General features: G+C 38.6%; 1 protein-coding gene and 2 long non-coding RNA genes across 3 annotated transcripts in view; 2 read left to right on the top strand and 1 right to left on the bottom strand.

Annotated features, from left to right (window-relative positions):
- Positions 1–18,468, top strand: part of LOC132058567 (uncharacterized) — an 88,075-nt gene that overhangs the window by 27,042 nt on the left and 42,565 nt on the right. The gene's annotated exons all lie outside the window — the stretch shown is intronic.
- LOC132058561 (uncharacterized) overlaps positions 1–18,468 on the bottom strand; it is a 76,425-nt gene that overhangs the window by 34,826 nt on the left and 23,131 nt on the right. The window lies entirely within an intron of this gene.
- LOC132058550 (uncharacterized) lies at positions 13,069–16,653 on the top strand. The gene is made up of 3 exons (XM_059451018.1): positions 13,069–13,398; positions 14,580–14,717; positions 15,238–16,653. Exons 1-3 carry the CDS (start codon positions 13,222–13,224, stop codon positions 15,604–15,606), a joined length of 684 nt encoding a protein of 227 aa, XP_059307001.1. The 5' UTR covers positions 13,069–13,221; the 3' UTR covers positions 15,607–16,653.

The following is an 18,468-nucleotide window of genomic DNA, read 5'->3' as shown; positions in this document are numbered from 1 at the left end:
AGTATTGGTTTAGAATTGGACTCCTAAGCGCTTATGGCTAATGTTTGGTATATACTAATATTGTTGTAGATCTTGCGAAGCCAAAGACTTAAGTTCGGATTAGCTTAGAAAGCGAGCAAGGTATGTAAGGCTTACCCTTTCTTTCTTTTGGCATGATCTTTATGAAACGAGCAAATGACGCATATGTATGATTTCAAAGAAAATCCTATTCTTAGAGCCACTAGGATAGCTAACATTCTTGACTTCCGTAAGTTATTTCATATGTCTTTGATGCGTATCTATGATGTCCAAATTTTTGTTTGATATGTTTCCGAATGGCATTCGAAAGATAAATTGATATGACTACAGTTTTGACCTTCAAATGCTAGCACGTTCGATCCTTCCATTGAGTCTTTGATATATTTTGATATGTACATATGGTTCCAAAAGCTATATTTGATTTGATCCATAACGATATCCGAAAAGTACTTGATATGATTGTTGCTTTGATTTTCCAAAAATGGCTTCTGAAACGTTCGTAAGGTTCTGTACTTCAACCACTCATAACTTTCTTATACTAAGTCGGATTGACCCGAAACTTGTGTCTGAGCCTTCAGGTGTCGGTAAGTATACTTGTCTATCGAGTCTTGATTTATGTGCATATGGTTTCTCACTACTCTGTTCGTGCAAGCCTTAGTATGTCCTTCACTGAGCCCGGGCCAGGATATGTTCTCGTGCCTACTCCACTGCATTGTTCACCGAGTCCCTCTCACTTGCGGGCCGGGACACGTTATATGTATCTGTATATGATGATATGATGATACGGGGATGGCAGCCAGGATGGCACATGATGACTTCATTCACCGAGACCCACAGTAAAGGGCCGGGACACGTTATGCATACATGATATATGATATTGACATGCATGATTCTATCCACCGAGTCCCTCAATGGAGGGCCGGGACACGTTATGCATATGTGATATATGATGTTGACATGCATATGGTCTTATCCACCGAGTCCCTCAATAAAGGGCCGGGACACGTTATATGTGTACCTATATATATTTGTATGATTCATGATTTGAAATACACGTCTTTATTTCATAAAGAAAATATATTGATGATTTTCCCAGTCATACCGGTTCTGGTGAGTTTCTATTTTGACTATGATCCCCTGTACTGTACTTCATGCCTTACATACTCGGTACATTTTCCGTACTGACCCCTCTTCTTCGGGGGCTGCATTTCATGCCCGCAGGTACAGACGTTCACGTGAGTGACCCGACAGCTTAGGCTATCCACTCTGCTGCTTTGGAGTGCTCCCTTGTTCTGGAGCCTACATTTTGGTATAGACTCTTCCGTTGTATATATGTATGTGTATATTCAGGGGTACGGCGGGGCCCTGTCCCGTCATATGATTCTGTTGTGTTTGTTAGAGGCCTGTAGACATGTATGTGGGTCATGGGTCATTATGGTTCAGTTATGTCTGTGTGGTTTGCGTCTAAGCGGTTCTATTTGTTATGACAGCCTTAACGGCTAGTATGTATGTATACGTACGTATATGTTTTGGACGATATGTTTTACGATAGCCTTGGTGGCTTCCGTATAATATGTTTATTATAGGTGACCGCTTAAGAAGACATCTGCCCTTCGTATCTGTGTAAGTCGATATACGCTGAATATGAATAAGTCCGATTTGGTAAGTGAGTATGTATGAGTGTCCAACTCGGGCACTAGTCATGGCCCATGGGGCTGGGTCGTGACAAAAGTGGTATCAGAGCAGTTTGTCCTCGGAATGTCTACAGGCCGTGTCTAGTAGAGTCTTGTTTATCGGTGTGTGGTGCACCACATCTATAAACAGGAGGCTACAAGAAATTTAGGGTGTTACCTTTTCTTTCGATCTTAGATCATGCAATAGAGCTATATTATTAGAATGGTTCCTTTCTGACGAAATGTTATGTTTTCAGCGATGCCTCCGAGAAAAGCGACACCGCCCGTACGGGCATATCAGCGGCTAGCTGAGAGACTAGCCGTGCCCGAGAGAGTTACCGGGGCACCGTGCCCGGACTATGCCCCGCCGTCGAGCTCGCCTACGGCACCATTATCAGAGGAGCCTAGAGCAGCAGCCACTGCCACTATGGATCAGAAGGCGGCTCCACCATTAGCTCCAGAGGCTCCAGCGCCCGAACCTCCAGCTCCTCAGCTAGGGGCGGAGGATAGGGCAATAAGAGATGTCGTATAGTTGTCGACGAATTAGCGCGAGAAACGAGCTCGCAGGACGCGGGTAGGGTGATGATGTGGATAGATATGACAGCTTTAGAGTTCGTGACTTTTTGACTTGTAATCTCCCAGAGTTCTACGGGTCAAAGCCCGAGGAGGATCCCCAGGACTTTATTCGACAGATGCAGCGTACGCTGAGATTAGTCAGAGCTTCTGAGACCGAGTCTGTCGAGTTGGCTTCGTATCGATTGCGTGATATAGCGGTTAATTAGTATGAGTCCTGGGAGCTGTCTAGGGGTGAAGATGCTCCCCCAGCCGTGTGGGATGAGTTTACAGCAGCCTTTCTTGGTCACTTCCTGCCTCCTGAGGTGCGGCGAGCTAGGGTTGACAGATTTCTACAGCTGAGATAGAGGGGCAGGAGTGTTCGAGAGTACAGCCTAGAGTTTGACTCCCTAGCCAGATATGCACCTACTATTGTAGCCGATATGACTGACAGGATGCACCGATATGTGATGGGGTTGGATGATTACCTGATTGATAGCTGTATGGCGATGGCATCTCAGTCCGGGATGGATATTGCTTAGGTGCAGGCATATGCGCAAGGAATGGAGGATCGCCATAGAGGGCGCCAGCCCGACAGAGATCGTGATAGGAGGCAGCCCAAGAGGGCTAGATCAGCTGGATATTTTGGGGAGTCTCGAGGCGGCCAGCCTCAGCAGCAGTATAGCAGACATCCTTCTCAGCCAGCACGGAGTGTACCCCCACAATCTACTGGTAAGAGATTTGATAATACAGGATATTCAGGAGTGGGTCAAAGCTCCAGGGCCTCGGGTTCGCAGCAAAGCAGAGGGTTCAGTCAGACGAGGCCATCTATGCCTCAGTGTCCTCGGTGCGGCAGGCGCCACCCGGGGGAATGTCGTCTCGCCACCGGTGCTTGTTTTTCTTGTGGCCGTCAGGGCCATGTTATGAGGGAGTGCCCATTTAGGGGTAGTCCAGGTGGTTCAGCCCAGCCCACCGGGTCAGTTGCTGATTTATCTTCTCCTTCTGTAGCCATGCTCCCTACGGGGCAGGGTATGCCGACACCAACGGGCCGCGGTAGAGGCCGTGGCGGAGCTCCCGGTTTTAGCGGTCCTTCGAACCGCATATATGCTTTGGCTAGCCGGCAGGATCAGAAGGCGTCACCAAATGTAATTACAGGTATACTATTTATCTTCTTCCGAAATGTATATGTATTGATAGATATATTCCCTCGGTTACTAGTAGAATCGGGATAAAAACCCGAATTGATAGGACCGTTTGAGGTAGCTATACATATGGATGAAAGGTGAATAGTGAGAATTTAGAAGGCTAACACGGTAATTGTATAAGCAAAAAGGTAAAAGACCCTCTCTAGATCGGAGTGAGATACGTTACGAGAACCTTTTGAAAGTTGTTAAGACCCCGACTTGCCCTAGATTACGTGATAAAGGTCGTCCGGGAAAGTGAATGCAATTATACCAAAGATTAACGCATCGAAATGCATTAACGTTTCGAGGTTAAGCGTGCTAGGGCCAGAGCAATTTTGGGATGGGTGACCCCCTGGGAAGTGTACTAAAATTTCCATAAATGTAGATATCGGAGACGAATGTGAAATTAGGGCAACCTAAAGAAAATAGAGTATGTGGAGTGGTTAGAAACCTTATAGAGGTCGCGTAGGCTGAGACGGACTAGACTGGTGAAAAGGAAGAAAGCGCAACGCAGTTCTGGAATCAGAGTAAGTTTGAATAGCGTTTGAAAATATTTTGTAAGCGAAGTGGTAGTAAATGTATATGTATACATATGACATCTCATTTATGACTATATCGATCGATAGGTGAAACCTAGCAACCAATGTTGCGACGTATGGAAGACATTAACTGGACGGAATTTAAGAGACAAAGTGAAAGGTATGGTATAGATGCTATGAAATAGACTGATATTGATTTCACTACAGGTAAGATTGGAAATTTCTGATACAACGATATTTGGAAAGGAAAGAGAGTGAGTAAATGGAAGGTAAGGAGATCAAAATGTCGGAAAAAGTGAAAGGTAAGAAACATGGTTGAGCAAAGCCTCCAAAAGAGCCGACGGGCAAAGCATGAAACTATTTGCACCGAAATTTAAGGGACAGGTCTGTAAAAGAACTAGAATGTGATAGTATAGGACAAAAAGAGAAACAAACTTGAGGAAGGTTAACGGTGGAAATAGGACAAGCATATGGAAGTACGGAGGTTATTTTAATAAGTTGGCGATAGCCGACTGATTACTTATCAAAGGAAGGACTAAGATAATAAGTTGACGCATTCGACTAGGAAACCCATGACATGGAATAAGAAGTCATGTGAAGACCAGGAAGTTCGATTATACAAAGAAAATAGGACGAAAGATAAGGAACGGGCTTGAAGGAAAAGACAGCCTGGCCGAATCCTCTATCGTGGAAGGATATAATTATAAAAGGATAATTCCGCTTACCATGTTGGTATAGTTGATTTGAACATAGAGAAGCCTTCTGGAGGGTGACTTAAGAATGGAACCGATTTGCGCGTATAAAAGTTATATCTTACGAACTTCAGAGCCGATGCTACAAACAATAAGAGAAGAAAGCTATTCCCCAAGGAAGAGATTAAGGATACTGATGACTTAATTGAAGGAAAAAGAGAGTGGTTGAAAAAAAAAAGTAACTGGAAACGGATACGCACCAAAAGGGTAATGACACTGTTAGACATAAAGGACAGAGGTATGTTAAAATAGAAAAAGTAAGCGTCAGAAATGGATGCCCTTATGAATATTCCGATTAAATACGAGAACGTAGTTAACAAGGAGATAGACAGGACAAAATCCACGATGAAGGAACTGCAATTGTAAGAGGATCGCGGAAAGCGATGGTTATTTAAAGGGCATAGACGTATATGGACCCTCTTAATAAAGGGGGGGGGGGGAGAACATACTAGATTCGAAACGAATTATGATGATCTGAGTTCCAGAAGAGGGCGATTAAGAGAGCAAGAAAGGTATACAGGCTAAATCCACAAAGGAGAATAAAGAGGATAATAAATCCAAGGGACATTTCGGATGACGACTGTTATAACGAAGTAACGACGGTCGGTAGTTGGTAATTTCTCAAGAAAGGAAGAACGCTGCTCTTATGAATGGAAAATAAAAGAGTCCACCGGATGGTAGAAAATAGTTCATGGACTGCTAACTATGTTGAACATGAGAACCTATGCTAAGGAATTACATAAACCGCTAATGTGAAGCCATGCCCAATTATAATTATAAGAAGTCCACGCCGGAGAACCAATAAGGAATAACGATTAATGGCGCGATCACTAATCCAAGGAAGTTACAGACAAGTATACTGGCATCGAGGAATGTGAGGAAAGGAAACGAGGAAAAAGTTGCGGCAAGAACCCAAAGATGTTGCGAATTAAGAAATTAACTAAGCTCGAATCATAAGTTGTCATGAGTATAGTTGGACTGCGAAGGATGAGAAATGGCAAAGCAATATCATGTATATAAGTTTTGGATACTGATATAACTGGCCTTGGGAAGGAACATAACCATTATGTTCGTTAGCGACAAAGTCATGCTTAGATAAACACTTAGAATGTAAAATTAAGAGGGAAAGCCCGAAAGGGATACCGAAGAGATAAACACACAGAATATGCCATATATAAGCAAGGTAATTGCCCATTAGCAAGACAACAAAGAGCGAGAGAAGAAGAACACTTACAGGCCAAAAATTGACGTCGACACTTAGAGTCCCAGATTGGCGAATGGCTACTCCTAAAGATGTCACCCATGGAAGGTATAATAAGATTCGGCAGGAAGGGAAAGCTCAATCCAAGATATAGTAGAACTTATCAAATTGTCCGTATTATTGGCAAAGTCACCCATGATTCAGAGTTACCACCTGAATTAAAAGCAATAAGACGACCTGGGAAGCCGAAGAAGAGGTGAAATGGGAGTACCCCTATTTATTTTCTACGCCCACAGGAAATCTAAGCTTCTAGAACGGATATGTTAAATGATCGTACGTGACAACTATAAAGGAGACCTCCCCGAAGTATATAATACACCATGAGGCCAGTTCAACATTCGAGGACGAATGTTCTAAAGGGGGGGAGGATGTTATATCCCGCATTTTGTATATTTGGATAATTCAAGATAATCGCGGGAAGTTAAGGACAAGGTTATATTTTGAATTTGTTTAGCACACATAAGTTGGTTATGAAAATTATTGATGTGGAAATGTTAAGAATGGCTAGGGGTAAAAAGGAAAATTCACAAGATGGCTCATGGAAATATTGAGAAAGGCTACGGGCAAATTCGGAATTAGGAAGATAATTTTTCATGAATTCCAAAACAAAAAAAAAATGGTCTTGAATAAAAAGGCCCATGTGGCCGTGCACTATGGGGTGGGCTTTGGCCCAAATAAATGAATTATCCATGTGTATAATTAGATGACCAATTGGTCATATTTTCATCTTCATCTTTAGAAAAATCAAGAAACTTGGAAAGAAGACCAAAAATAAAAGGCCATTTGGCCATACCCCAACCAAACAAGAACCTTGAAAAATTTGATCAAAAATTATTTTCTTCAAGCATTCCTACTAATTTGAAGGTCCTCTTTAACGTGGTATAATTGGTGGAGCAAGAAGACTTCTCTTTGTTGCAAGTTCATAATCATAACTAAGTGAGAAGTTAAGGAAAAAGGTAAGAATTAATCTTCTTTTATATGTTATGGATGGTTGTGTATGTTGTAGTATGTAAAAATGGGTGAAATTCATGAAAATATGGATGCATGTTGTAGCCGTGCATATGTGTGTGTGTGTAGGAATAATGACTCAATTATTTTATCTAGTGTTTTGGTTGTTGTTATTGTGGATGCTATGTTGATAATGAAAGTTTGATGATTCTGGTGAAATTGTAATGGTTGGAGAGTTATTTTAGAAGTTAATGTGATTTGAACATAGTCTTCTTGTATTTATGGAAAATAATATTGTTAGTGTGTGAATTGTTGGTGTAATTCATGAATTTAGAAGAAGGAAATGTGTTGTTATTGTTCTTGTTGAATTAGGAAGGTTTCGGGTAGTAGGTTGGTTTGGCCGTTTGGAATGTAGAGCGGATTGTTGAAGTGTTCTTGAATGTTGTTTTAATGGTTTCGGATTAATACTTGAATATGTGAGCAATGGTGAGTTGAACATAAGTGAAACGCCGTCGAAATTGTAGAACAAAATGGCTAACGTCGGAATGCGTTTTGAATTGATTGTTGATATTGTTAGAATGACTGTTGGTATTGTTGTTAGTAAATTGGCCGAGTTGAATTCTCGGATTTATTGTTGTATGTTTGGCCGAGTTAAATTTTTGGGGGTGTTGTATTTACAGGGGAAATGCTGCCGAAATTTCTGTAAATAAAGTGTTGGTTTAGAATTGGACTCTTAAGCGCTTATGGCTAATGTTTGGTATATATGAATATTGTTGTAGATCTTGCGAAGCCAAAGACTTAAGTTCGGATTAGCTTAGAAAGCGGGCAAGGTATGTAAGGCTTACCCTTTCTTTCTTTTGGCATGATCTTTATGAAACGAGCAAATGACGCATATGTATGATTTCAAAGAAATTCCTATTCTTAGAGCCACTAGGATGGCTAACATTCTTGACTTCCGTAAGTTATTTCATATGGCTTTGATGCGTATCTATGATGTCCAAAATTTTGTTTGATATGTTTCCGAATGGCATTCGAAAGATAAATTGATATGACTACAGTTTTGACCTTCAAATGCTAGCACGTTCGATCCTTCCATTGAGTCTTTGATATATTTTGATATGTACATATGGTTCCAAAAGCTATATTTGATTTGATCCATAACGATATCCGAAAGGTACTTGATATGATTGTTGCTTTGATTTTCCAAAAATGGCTTCTGAAACGTTCGTAAGGTTCTGTACTTCAACCGCTCATAACTTTCTTATACTAAGTCGGATTGACCCGAAACTTGTGTCTGAGCCTTCAGGTGTCGGTAAGTATACTTGTCTATCGAGTCTTGATTTATGTGCATATGGTTTCGCACTACCTCGTTCGTGCAAGCCTCGCATGTCCTTCACCGAGCCCGGCCAGATATGTTCTCGTGCATACTCCACTGCATTGTTCACCGAGTCCCTCTCACTTGCGGGCCGGGACACGTTATATGTATCTGTATATGATGATATGATGATACAGGGATGGCAGCCAGGATGGCACATGATGACTTCATTCACCGAGACCCGCAGTAGAGGGCCGGGACACGTTATGCATACATGATATATGATATTGACATGCATGATTCTATCCACCGAGTCCCTCAATGGAGGGCCGGGACACGTTATATGTATATATGGTATATGATGTTGACATGCATAATTCTATCCACCGAGTCCCTCACTAGAGGGCCGGGACACGTTATATATGTATATATGTGTATGATACATGATTTGAAATGCACGACTTTATTTCATAAAGGAAACGTATTGATGATTTTCACAGTCATACTGGTCCTGGTGAGTTTCTATTTTGGCTATGATCCCCTGTACTATACTTCATGCCTTACATACTCGGTACATATTCCGTACTGACCCCCTCTTCTTCGGGGGCTGCGTTTCATGCCCGCAGGTACAGACGTTCACGTGAGTGACCCGACAACTTAGTCTATCCACTCTGCTGCTTTGGAGTGCTCCCTTGTTCTGGAGCCTACATTTTGGTACATACTCTTCCGTTGTATATATGTATGTGTATATTCAGGGGTACGACAGGGCCCTGTCCCGTCATATGATTCTGTTGTGTTTGTTAGAGGCCTGTAAACATGTATGTGGGTCATGGGTCATTATAGTTCAGTTATGTCTGTGTGGCTTGCGTCTAAGTGGTTCTATTTGTTATGACAGCCTTAACGGCTAGTATGTATGTAGACGTACGTATATGTTTTGGACGATATGTTTTACGACAGCCTTGGTGGCTTCCGTATAATATGTTTGTTATATGTGACCGCTTAAGACGACATCTGCCCTTTGTATCTGTGTAAGTCGATGTACGCTGAATATGAATAAGTCCGATTTGGTAAGTGAGTATGTATGAGTGTCCAACTCAGGCACTAGTCATGGCCCACGGGGCTGGGTCCGTTGGCCAGGGTCTGACCATAGTGGTCTCGGCCATCTTACATCTGCGATACGACCAATAGTTGAGACGAGGTCCGAAGTGTTGACGTTGAAGTTGTACTTCGATATCCTCGGCAAGTCTTTGTTGTCGGCCGAGCTTCTGGCATCGCTCCTGAATGAGAGACCTCAACTGCTGGATGGGCGCTCAGCCCGTTTATCACCTCGCCCGGAGAAATGACTCGGGCCAAACCTAGATTTTTCCGACCTAAAGCTTGATTTTTCCGAATGAGAGTATGGCCGATACCTTTCCCTCGATGGTCTGGCCTCCGGTTCATAATTCTTTCGCAATCTTTCCGAGCTTTTGTTTATATTTACGGGCCTCGGGGAAGCTCGAGTTGGTCATCCTCTACCCGGATCTTTGACTCGTATTGATTATGGACATCTGCCCAGGTTACAACCTCGTATTCCAGCAAGTTTTCCTTTAGTTTGAATGAGGCCGTCGAGCTCCGAGGATTCAGTCCTTTGGTGAAAGCTTGTGCAGCCCATTCCTCCTGAACCGGAGGGAGCTCCATTCATTCCCTTTGGAATCGGTTGACAAATTCACGCAATAGCTCGTCATCCCTTTGGGCTATGTGGAAAATATCCGCCTTACGGGCCTGCACCTTTTTGGCACCAGCGTGTGCTTTTACGAACGCATCGGCGAGCATTTCGAAAGAAGTGATTGAATGCTTGGGCAGATGATCGTACCAATTCAGTGCTTCCTTTGACAGAGTTTCCCCGAACTTCTTCAGCAACACGGATTCGATTTCATCTTCTTCCATATCATTACCTTTTGTAGCGCAGGTGTATGAAGTCATGTGTTCCTGAGGGTCCGTTGTGCCGCCATATTTCTGGATATTCCGCATCTTAAACCTCTTCGGGATTAATTTCGGGGCCGCACTCGGAGGAAAAGGCCTTTGAATATACCTCTTCGAATCTAGTCCTTTCAGAATAGGCGGAGCCCTCGGGATTTGTTCCACCCGAGAGTTATATGTTTTCACCCTCTTTTTGGTCGAGTCTACTTGCTACGCCAATGTTTCAAGCATTCTCAGAACTTCGGTGGATGAACCAGCTCCGGACCCATTGCTCTCAACCATCCGCCTCTCGTCCCTTCTGGGTTCAAAGAACACCTTTCGCCCTTTCCGGGGTTGTCTTATCACTTTTGTTTTACAACTGGGCTATTGCGATTCCTTGTTTGGCAATCGCTGCTCTCTCTTCCTGTAACATTTCAAAAATTAAACGTAAGTCAATATTATCATTCGGGGTATTCGGTACTTTCCGACCTTGAGTTCGGGACAAAGTAATTGAATTGTGAGTATTTAAAGGATCGGTGGCCGGCGGGACGGCATTCTCCTGATTCACGGTGTTTTGTCGGTTGAGGCCCTCCCTCGAATTAACGGGGTTCGGATCAGCGGGGTTTGCTGGTAATCCTCGTGGCCCACTGTCTTCATTTTCGGCCACTATCTCGTTGTTGTTGACGTGACCAGATTGTCCACTGTTAGCCATTTGGTGCGTTTTCACAGAGACGAACAAAAGATTTTTTCGATTCTGACGGGTAAGAGATCAGAAGCTAAGATCAAAGACCACTATTATCCTAGCCCTACGGTGGGCGCCAAATTGCTTATCCCGAATTTAGGTAATCAATTGAATTTGTATATGAGGTATAGAATATGTGGTTGGGCTTTAATCTATTTGATTGGGAAAAAATGAATTTAGATTTGTTACGAGCAAGTGAATAATAATCGATGGTTTACACTAAATATATATATTAAATAATGTATTGAGTATTGTTTGATTGAATAAAGCTAAAGAACACAATAAATCCGGACCAAAATCAGAGAATGAGAGGGAGAGATTTTATATATTTTGCTATTACAATGTGCTAGATCTCAAGAAGCCAACCCCTAAAAGTAGGGTAATGGCCCCTATTTATAGTTTTGCCTTATGGGCCTCATACAACATAAAACCCTTTTGAATAAAAAAAAAAACCCTAAAAAAGGATAAGGTTGGTCATACGGTCTGACACCTGTACGATTGACAGTACAATATGGCAGAACGGTCTTGACGCATGGTAATTGTATAACAGATCACCTGGACCAACGGCCACGATAAACCGGACCAACGGCCAAGATCAAATCGGCTAGGGAGAAACCGGACCAAACGGTTTCCTTCGCCTTCTTCAAATCAAGCACTCCTCCGGTTGGAATAGAAGTCTTCCTGCTCGTACTTTCTCTTTCTTCCCTCGATCTCTGATCTCATCGGTCTATCACATGTCCGATTTTTACTGTATACATTTATAGGATGAAAAATATTTATTGAAACAAAGGAGTGAAAGAAACAACGATAAAGAAATGTTTTCCCGTCATTACCTGAAATTTGAGGCAACAATATTTTATCTGAAGTAAATTAATTCTAAAAATTGAGTGCAAGTTAAATGACAATGCCCAAATAAAGCATGCCATGAAATTTATAAGGAAAATTTCATAAATAGGTATAGTATACAACGTAATTACCAAACATAGCTACAGTAGTATATTTACGAAATGTAGTTACAATTGTTATATTAGGAAGAAGAGTTGTATCATACGGGTATCAATTCAGCTGTATCAGCTGAAAATCGCGCGAAAGAGTTGTGTCAGCACTAATTTGGCAATAGCTATGTTTCGTAAATTTTTAACACTAAAGCTACGTTTTGTTTATACAGTCTATACGTTTGCCATATCACGTAATTTTCCCAATTTTTTACTATCTTGTACCAAAGATATATATTGACAACTGAAGTGGGCCTGTGTCAATTGGGCCACTATTTGCATCTGCGGTATTATTATGCGGGCTGACATCACGTGCCACATAAATAATTGAATTCGCAAAAAATTTCACACATTTGGGGAAAACAATATATCAAGGCATCTTAAAGAAGTTTGAGAAAATAATAATCAAACAAAAATAGTTTGACATCCCAAATAATAACACCTTCAGATAATTTGAAACGAAAAAAGTACTATGTTTCTATTAAAAATTTGGGTTGTATATTATTGAAATTATTATGGACTTCATTTTGAAATCGATGACCATGAAAATTAGAAATACAACTAGTATATAATAGGAAAAATAACATTGTATGTCTATTTGGAGAAGTTATTTACCCGAAATGGCCCTTTTATACATTATTATACACTTTTATACAAGGTTTACACATTGTTTGTAGTAAGTGTATAATATTATATATCGTGTTTATAAACACTATTGCAAAAAAAAAAAAAAAGTTGGCTATCTGGATGTGAATTAAAAATATGGCTAAGTGAATGTATTATTTTATGCTGGATTGTATATTATTGAAATTATTATGGACCCGCCTGGCCATGAGAATTTTTTTTTTAGCTTTTTTTTTTGCATACAATTCGGATTTTTTTTTTATTTTGAAATTTGTTAATTTTATTTCTTGTATACAAATGAATACATTAGAAATACAAATGAAAAGAGTGAAGTTGTATTTGAAATTTAGAAAATAACTAAATCTTATTTTCACCTTTTTTCACTTTAGTCACTTTCACTACATTCAAACAATCAAATATTCCTTGCAAAAACTATAAGCAAACACAACTCCAACTTTAAAATTCCCCAAAAAAAGTGAAAAATATTTGGGTTTCACAGCCAAACGCCTTCACAGCTAAATTGGGCGTGTCAATTGGGCCACTATATGTATCTGCTGCACCCAGTCTTATTACGTGGGCCAACATCAGACGCCACTTAAATAATTGAATTCGCAGATTGGGGGAAAGCAACAATATTTATAAATTTGGGGAAAGGCGCGTTTAGGGTTAGGACTAAAAGGATGGCAGAGATTGCTCGTCAGGGGAAGCGAAAATTGGAAGAGGAAATTAGTGTAAATACAAAGGAGAATAATGTGGAAACAGAAGAGTATGATTCTGATGATGATATGTATGCTGGTAACCAAAGGATGACCCGAGAAATGCGGGACGAGTATAATAGACAGATCGATGAGAGCGAGGTACGTTAGTCCTATCATGTTTCCGGCCCAGGTAGGGGTAAGGTCTACGTGCACTCCTCTTGTTCTCCCTGCACCCCACTGCGATCACACCCGCTATGTTGTTGCGTTTTTGATTTGTCGTGTCTTGTTGGTTTATGCAATTATTAGGGGTCATTTGTTAGCTGGTTAGAGTTATGTAGATATTATTAATACATGATGTAGTTATGCATGTATGCCGGTATTAGTTATGCATATATTTGTAATATGGGTATTACTTGTTCATGTATAAGTTATTCTATCTTCTGTCCTGCATAAAATAGTATATATATTTCTTCATAATTTATATATGTATTAGTTATACGGAAAAGAAAAACATTTATATCGATGAGAGCGAGGTAGCTACCTACGTTATTCGTATGGTGCTTTTTGCACCTTTTTTTTTTTTTTTTTTTAAATTTGATTTGTCCTTCTTGTTGGTTTAGGCAATTAAGGGTTGTTTGGTTTTGGTTAGAGTTTATGCAGGTATCAGTAATACATGATTTAGTTATGCATGTATGCTGTTATTAGTATGTTGCAGGATGGATTTTGAGCTAAAATCTACAACTAAAGTAGTTAAGCTAAGCTATACTACATATAGATAATTGATAAGTTCTAAAAGGGTTACATAGCAGAATATAAGGGAGAAGCCCTAGCTAGCTTATGGGGTCTATAATAACTATTACAAGGGAAAATGGGGTAATTGCATAAATAAATAAACCAAACTTAAGGGGTTCAGGTACAACCAATGAAACTTGTGTACTTCTTCTGTAAATCAACTATCCACAGGTGTGAACTACACTAACTGCACTTGATACAACCATTGCAAGCACCAGCCCATCTTTCTTACTCTATAGGTCCGAAAGTCATTCTGCTTCATTGTAATTCAAGTATTAGTTATTCATGTATAAGTTATTCTATCTTCTAGCCTGCATAAAATAATACATAGGTTTCTACATGATTTATACTTGTATTAGTTATGCGGAAGAGAGAAACATGAATTAAACATTGTATTAGCAATGCTGTTTTTTTACGTGGAAAGACAAAAAACCCACCAAACGTTGTATAACTTATGGTATTGATGAGAGCAAGGTAGCTACCTACATTATTAGTATGATGCTTTTTATAGTTTTTGATTTATCTGTCTTGTTGGTTTATGCAATTAGGGTTTTGATATCACTTTGGATTTGGAATGGGGTGTGAGTATTGGAGCTCCAATTATTCCACACCGGGGGGGTGAAGAGCACGACCCAAGGTTTAATGAGATTTCCTGCCTAGCTATTGATGCTTACAATTTGCAGAATGTAAGTGCACTGACTTGTTCTTTTTTGGTTAGGGATAATAGCAGTTTTGGTCATTCAGGTATTGGTAAATTCTAGTTTTGGTCCTTGTGATATATGATTCGACACATTTAACTTTCAATTATTAAAATGCGTGTTTTTGGTCCATTTGAGGAAGGAAATGTGTTATATTTGAACTATTTAGAAGTATACTGCCCTGAAATATGGTACATTACCATTTTCCAGAAAAAAAAAACATAATGCCCTGAAATATGGAGGAACAATACAAGTTTACATAGCACATGGATAATTAAACACAGCAGGGTTAATAATCCTGAAAATATGTGAATATTCATAAGCAAACGGATCAAAAGTGCATGTTTCAAGTAATTGGAGGTTAAATGAGCTTAGTCAAATCTTACAAGGACGGAAAGTAGAATCTACATATAATTGAGGGACCAAAAGCGCTATTTATCCTTTTGGTTATTAGAGAGAAAAAAAAGAGTTATCTGCCCTTGTAATTTGGGTTTCTTCTCTTTATTAGAATAAAAGATTCGAATTTGTCGAAAATGTGACTGTGAACACCTCACTTGCTGCTGGATACTGGTGTTACAACACCTTTCGAGCCAGGGATTCTGATGCTCCCAACGCTGTAAAGACATTTCAAGCATTGGGGTACTGGGGAATTAGTGGAAAGAGAATTCTTTCATTTTGCAGGCTTAAGAAAACATCCAGTGATGAAGGTAAACTTATTAATTTTCATAACTCCCCTTGTTACTTATATTGCTTATACATGCCTATGCTTAGTATGAACTTCCAATATTTGTGTCCTCTTGGGATTTCCTTGTCTCTTGTGGGGTTTTTCTTGCGTTGGCATGTTTTTTTTGGGGGGAGGGATCTATGGTTTTTCTAGCATACAAGTCATGGATTTATGCCTATGCATGATACACAAAAATACAACTGGCCCAACCTGAGGTCCGTGGTATCACTATCCATTTCACTCCGTTGGACCCTTTATATTCCATATGCCAACATTTATTGCTAATGTTTTAAAAATTATGTTGCTGCTATTATGTGTCCATTTCACCAAAAAGCTTTAAGCTCAAAATGCTGATCTGTAGTTATTTAGCAACAAGGATTTTGGCTATTCACTATTAAGAGCATCCCTACCTTTGTGGTTGATTGGTTTATGATGAACAAGGAGAGAACCTCGTATTCAAGTTGTTTAGAAAGCAGAATGTGTCGGACAAAATGTAGCTTTTCAGAAAGAGCATCGAGTTATCTAAATCATTAGAAAAAGTTCCATGTTTAGTGAAAAGTGTAAAAAGAAGTGGAGAAGTTCCTAATGTCCCTTTGTGAGCCCTTGTTTCCTTTCTATTCAAATTGTTCAAATGAGAGTCAACGGGGACAATATCCTTCCTAATTAGTTTACTTTGGCAAACACTTTAGTAGGCGGGGTTTTTGTTTCACGTCAAATAATGTTATACCTAAAACATTCAACACCCTTGCCGTTGCAACTTGTCTTTCTTGAGAGCAATTTTTACATTTTCTGGTTCTAGGTGTTTGCTTTCTGCAGGTTAGAACTGCCAAATTGTTTTATATACATAAAAATTATGAGAAATTGATGTTTTAAATTTGTTTTGGGTCAGCCCTGTTTTGCCTTTTTTTTTTTTTTTTTTTTCAACAAGTGGCTAGAATCATTAACATTTTATTTTTGGCAGGTGAGTGCCCTCCCGATTCCAGTGTTGACGTGAAAGCTACACAGTGAGCTTGTCATCTCTTTAAGCTCGTCAGTCTTACTCTTGTAGTAGTAATTATTGAAAATGTAGCGTCACTTGTGCTACTATTAAGACCTGAAAAGAAGTGTAGTGATGTGTCTTCTACTCTCCTAGTTGTTTTATTAAGAATGTAGAATTATTTGTGTTATTACTAAGACCAGAAAAAAGGTGTTTTGATGTTATGATTATGCTTTTATCAGAGTAACTTGGGGTCACGCAATTGTTTCACTTTTATCTATGGTAGTGCGCTATTTTGTTTAATATTATCCTGCTCGGTCACGCAATTGCTGATCTACGTGTCCGCTACATGAACTCTGTGATTGTGAGAGTCATCATACGATCGTGAGGGCTCTCGCTCTTGATGGTCCTCAAGTTGGTTGCCGTTGCCTTTTACTTCTCATTATGGAACATTACATATTGATGGTTTAAAAAACATACTGTCGTTTTCTTTTCAAATTTCATACGCTTTTCATTTCATTTGACATGTCACTATTTTGACTAGATAAATATGCTGTCGGTACGTTGTTTTCTTGCTTTTCCTTTATCTTCCTCTCATTCTATTACTGCAATTTTCTTTTTAATGTATTTTATTACTGTTAGTACTTTAATTTACTACTCGCAGTGTCCAATTTATGTGTCATGGAGTCTGTCCCAAAAAAAATGTTATTATCATTTTAGAAATAATATAATATTAAACTTTTTATTTTACTGTTAATGAAATAATTTTTAGGCACACAAGTGTCATGGTATGTTTTAGATTAAAAGTTCAAAAACTCTTCTTTCTTTTTTAAAAAATGTGCCTGGTCACGCGCTGCTCACTTAAATTGGGACCGAGGGAGTAATATATGATTTATAACGTCAAGGTTTCCGAAATTAACTGTAAGGAAGTTGCATCCGTAATTCTATATCTGGCAAGCAGTGTTTAGTATTGTAATCTACGTTATGTTACGCTATGTACTTTGTTTTACTATAATACTAGATGGCATGTACCCGTGCTACGCACGGCCCAACACTTTGGATTATAGTGTATCTATATGTATGTAGTTGTGTTTGGGTAGGATAATATATATATATATATTTTATATTACTAATAAACATATATAAATTTGCATTGTTTTTATATATATATATATATATATATATATATATATATATATATATATATATATATTATATATACACGATTAATATATGACATTGTAGTTTGTCTTTCGTATCCAAAACTTTACTATATTAGTGTTTGTTACGAATATAAAGTTTGCAAAAATTTATTAATACTTTTTAAAAGAAAAGGCTTGTTTAAAAAAATTATTTTCCTCTTTTTGAGACAAAATAATAGTAATGTTTTAAGCGTCGATTGATACTTTGAATTTTAATTCGAATAATTTTAAGGTAAGATATTCTATTGTTAATGTATGTAGATTGGACCTAAACAATACTTATTATTTTTTATCAAATTTGATTTGGATAATTCTAGTTCAAAATTATTAAATTAATTTTACATATTTAAAACGAAACAAAGTAGAAATTTGATTTTGTTTAAACGAAGAACTACTATTTTTTAATTTTTGGTGAATGTTCTTGGTTTAGCTCATTTTTACTTATTCGCGTTGTCCTTTGCACATTTTTTTTAAGGAAACGTCAATTAGAATTATAATTTGACTAACTTACCTTATTTATTATTTGATCTCCATTTAATATTATTTTTTCTTTTACGACATTAATCTTCGGAAAAACATATACATATATATATATATATATATATATATATATATATATATATATATATATATATATATATATATATATATATATATATATATATATATATATATATATATGTATGTATGTATATATGTATATATATATATATATATATATATATATATATGTATGTATGTATATATATATGTATGTATGTATGTATATGTATATTTTAGTAAACGTAACAAATAAATGACATGACGGAATAAAGGAAAAACAAAGTTAAATAGCTT

The sequence above is a fragment of the Lycium ferocissimum genome, chromosome 1 (assembly GCF_029784015.1).
Source record: "Lycium ferocissimum isolate CSIRO_LF1 chromosome 1, AGI_CSIRO_Lferr_CH_V1, whole genome shotgun sequence".
Classification (NCBI taxonomy): Eukaryota; Viridiplantae; Streptophyta; class Magnoliopsida; order Solanales; family Solanaceae; genus Lycium; species Lycium ferocissimum.
Note: the sequence above shows the minus strand (reverse complement) of the source record. Positions and strands in the feature narration are given on the sequence as shown.

Bases quoted from the DNA above. Each gene is read 5' to 3' on its own strand.
- LOC132058550 (XM_059451018.1), top strand. From the start codon at position 13,222: ATGGCAGAGATTGCTCGTCAGGGGAAGCGAAAATTGGAAGAGGAAATT. The intron at 13,399-14,579 runs GTACGTTAGTCC...TTATGCAATTAG, and splicing joins GACAGATCGATGAGAGCGAG to GGTTTTGATATCACTTTGGA. The intron at 14,718-15,237 runs GTAAGTGCACTG...TCTCTTTATTAG, and splicing joins ATGCTTACAATTTGCAGAAT to AATAAAAGATTCGAATTTGT.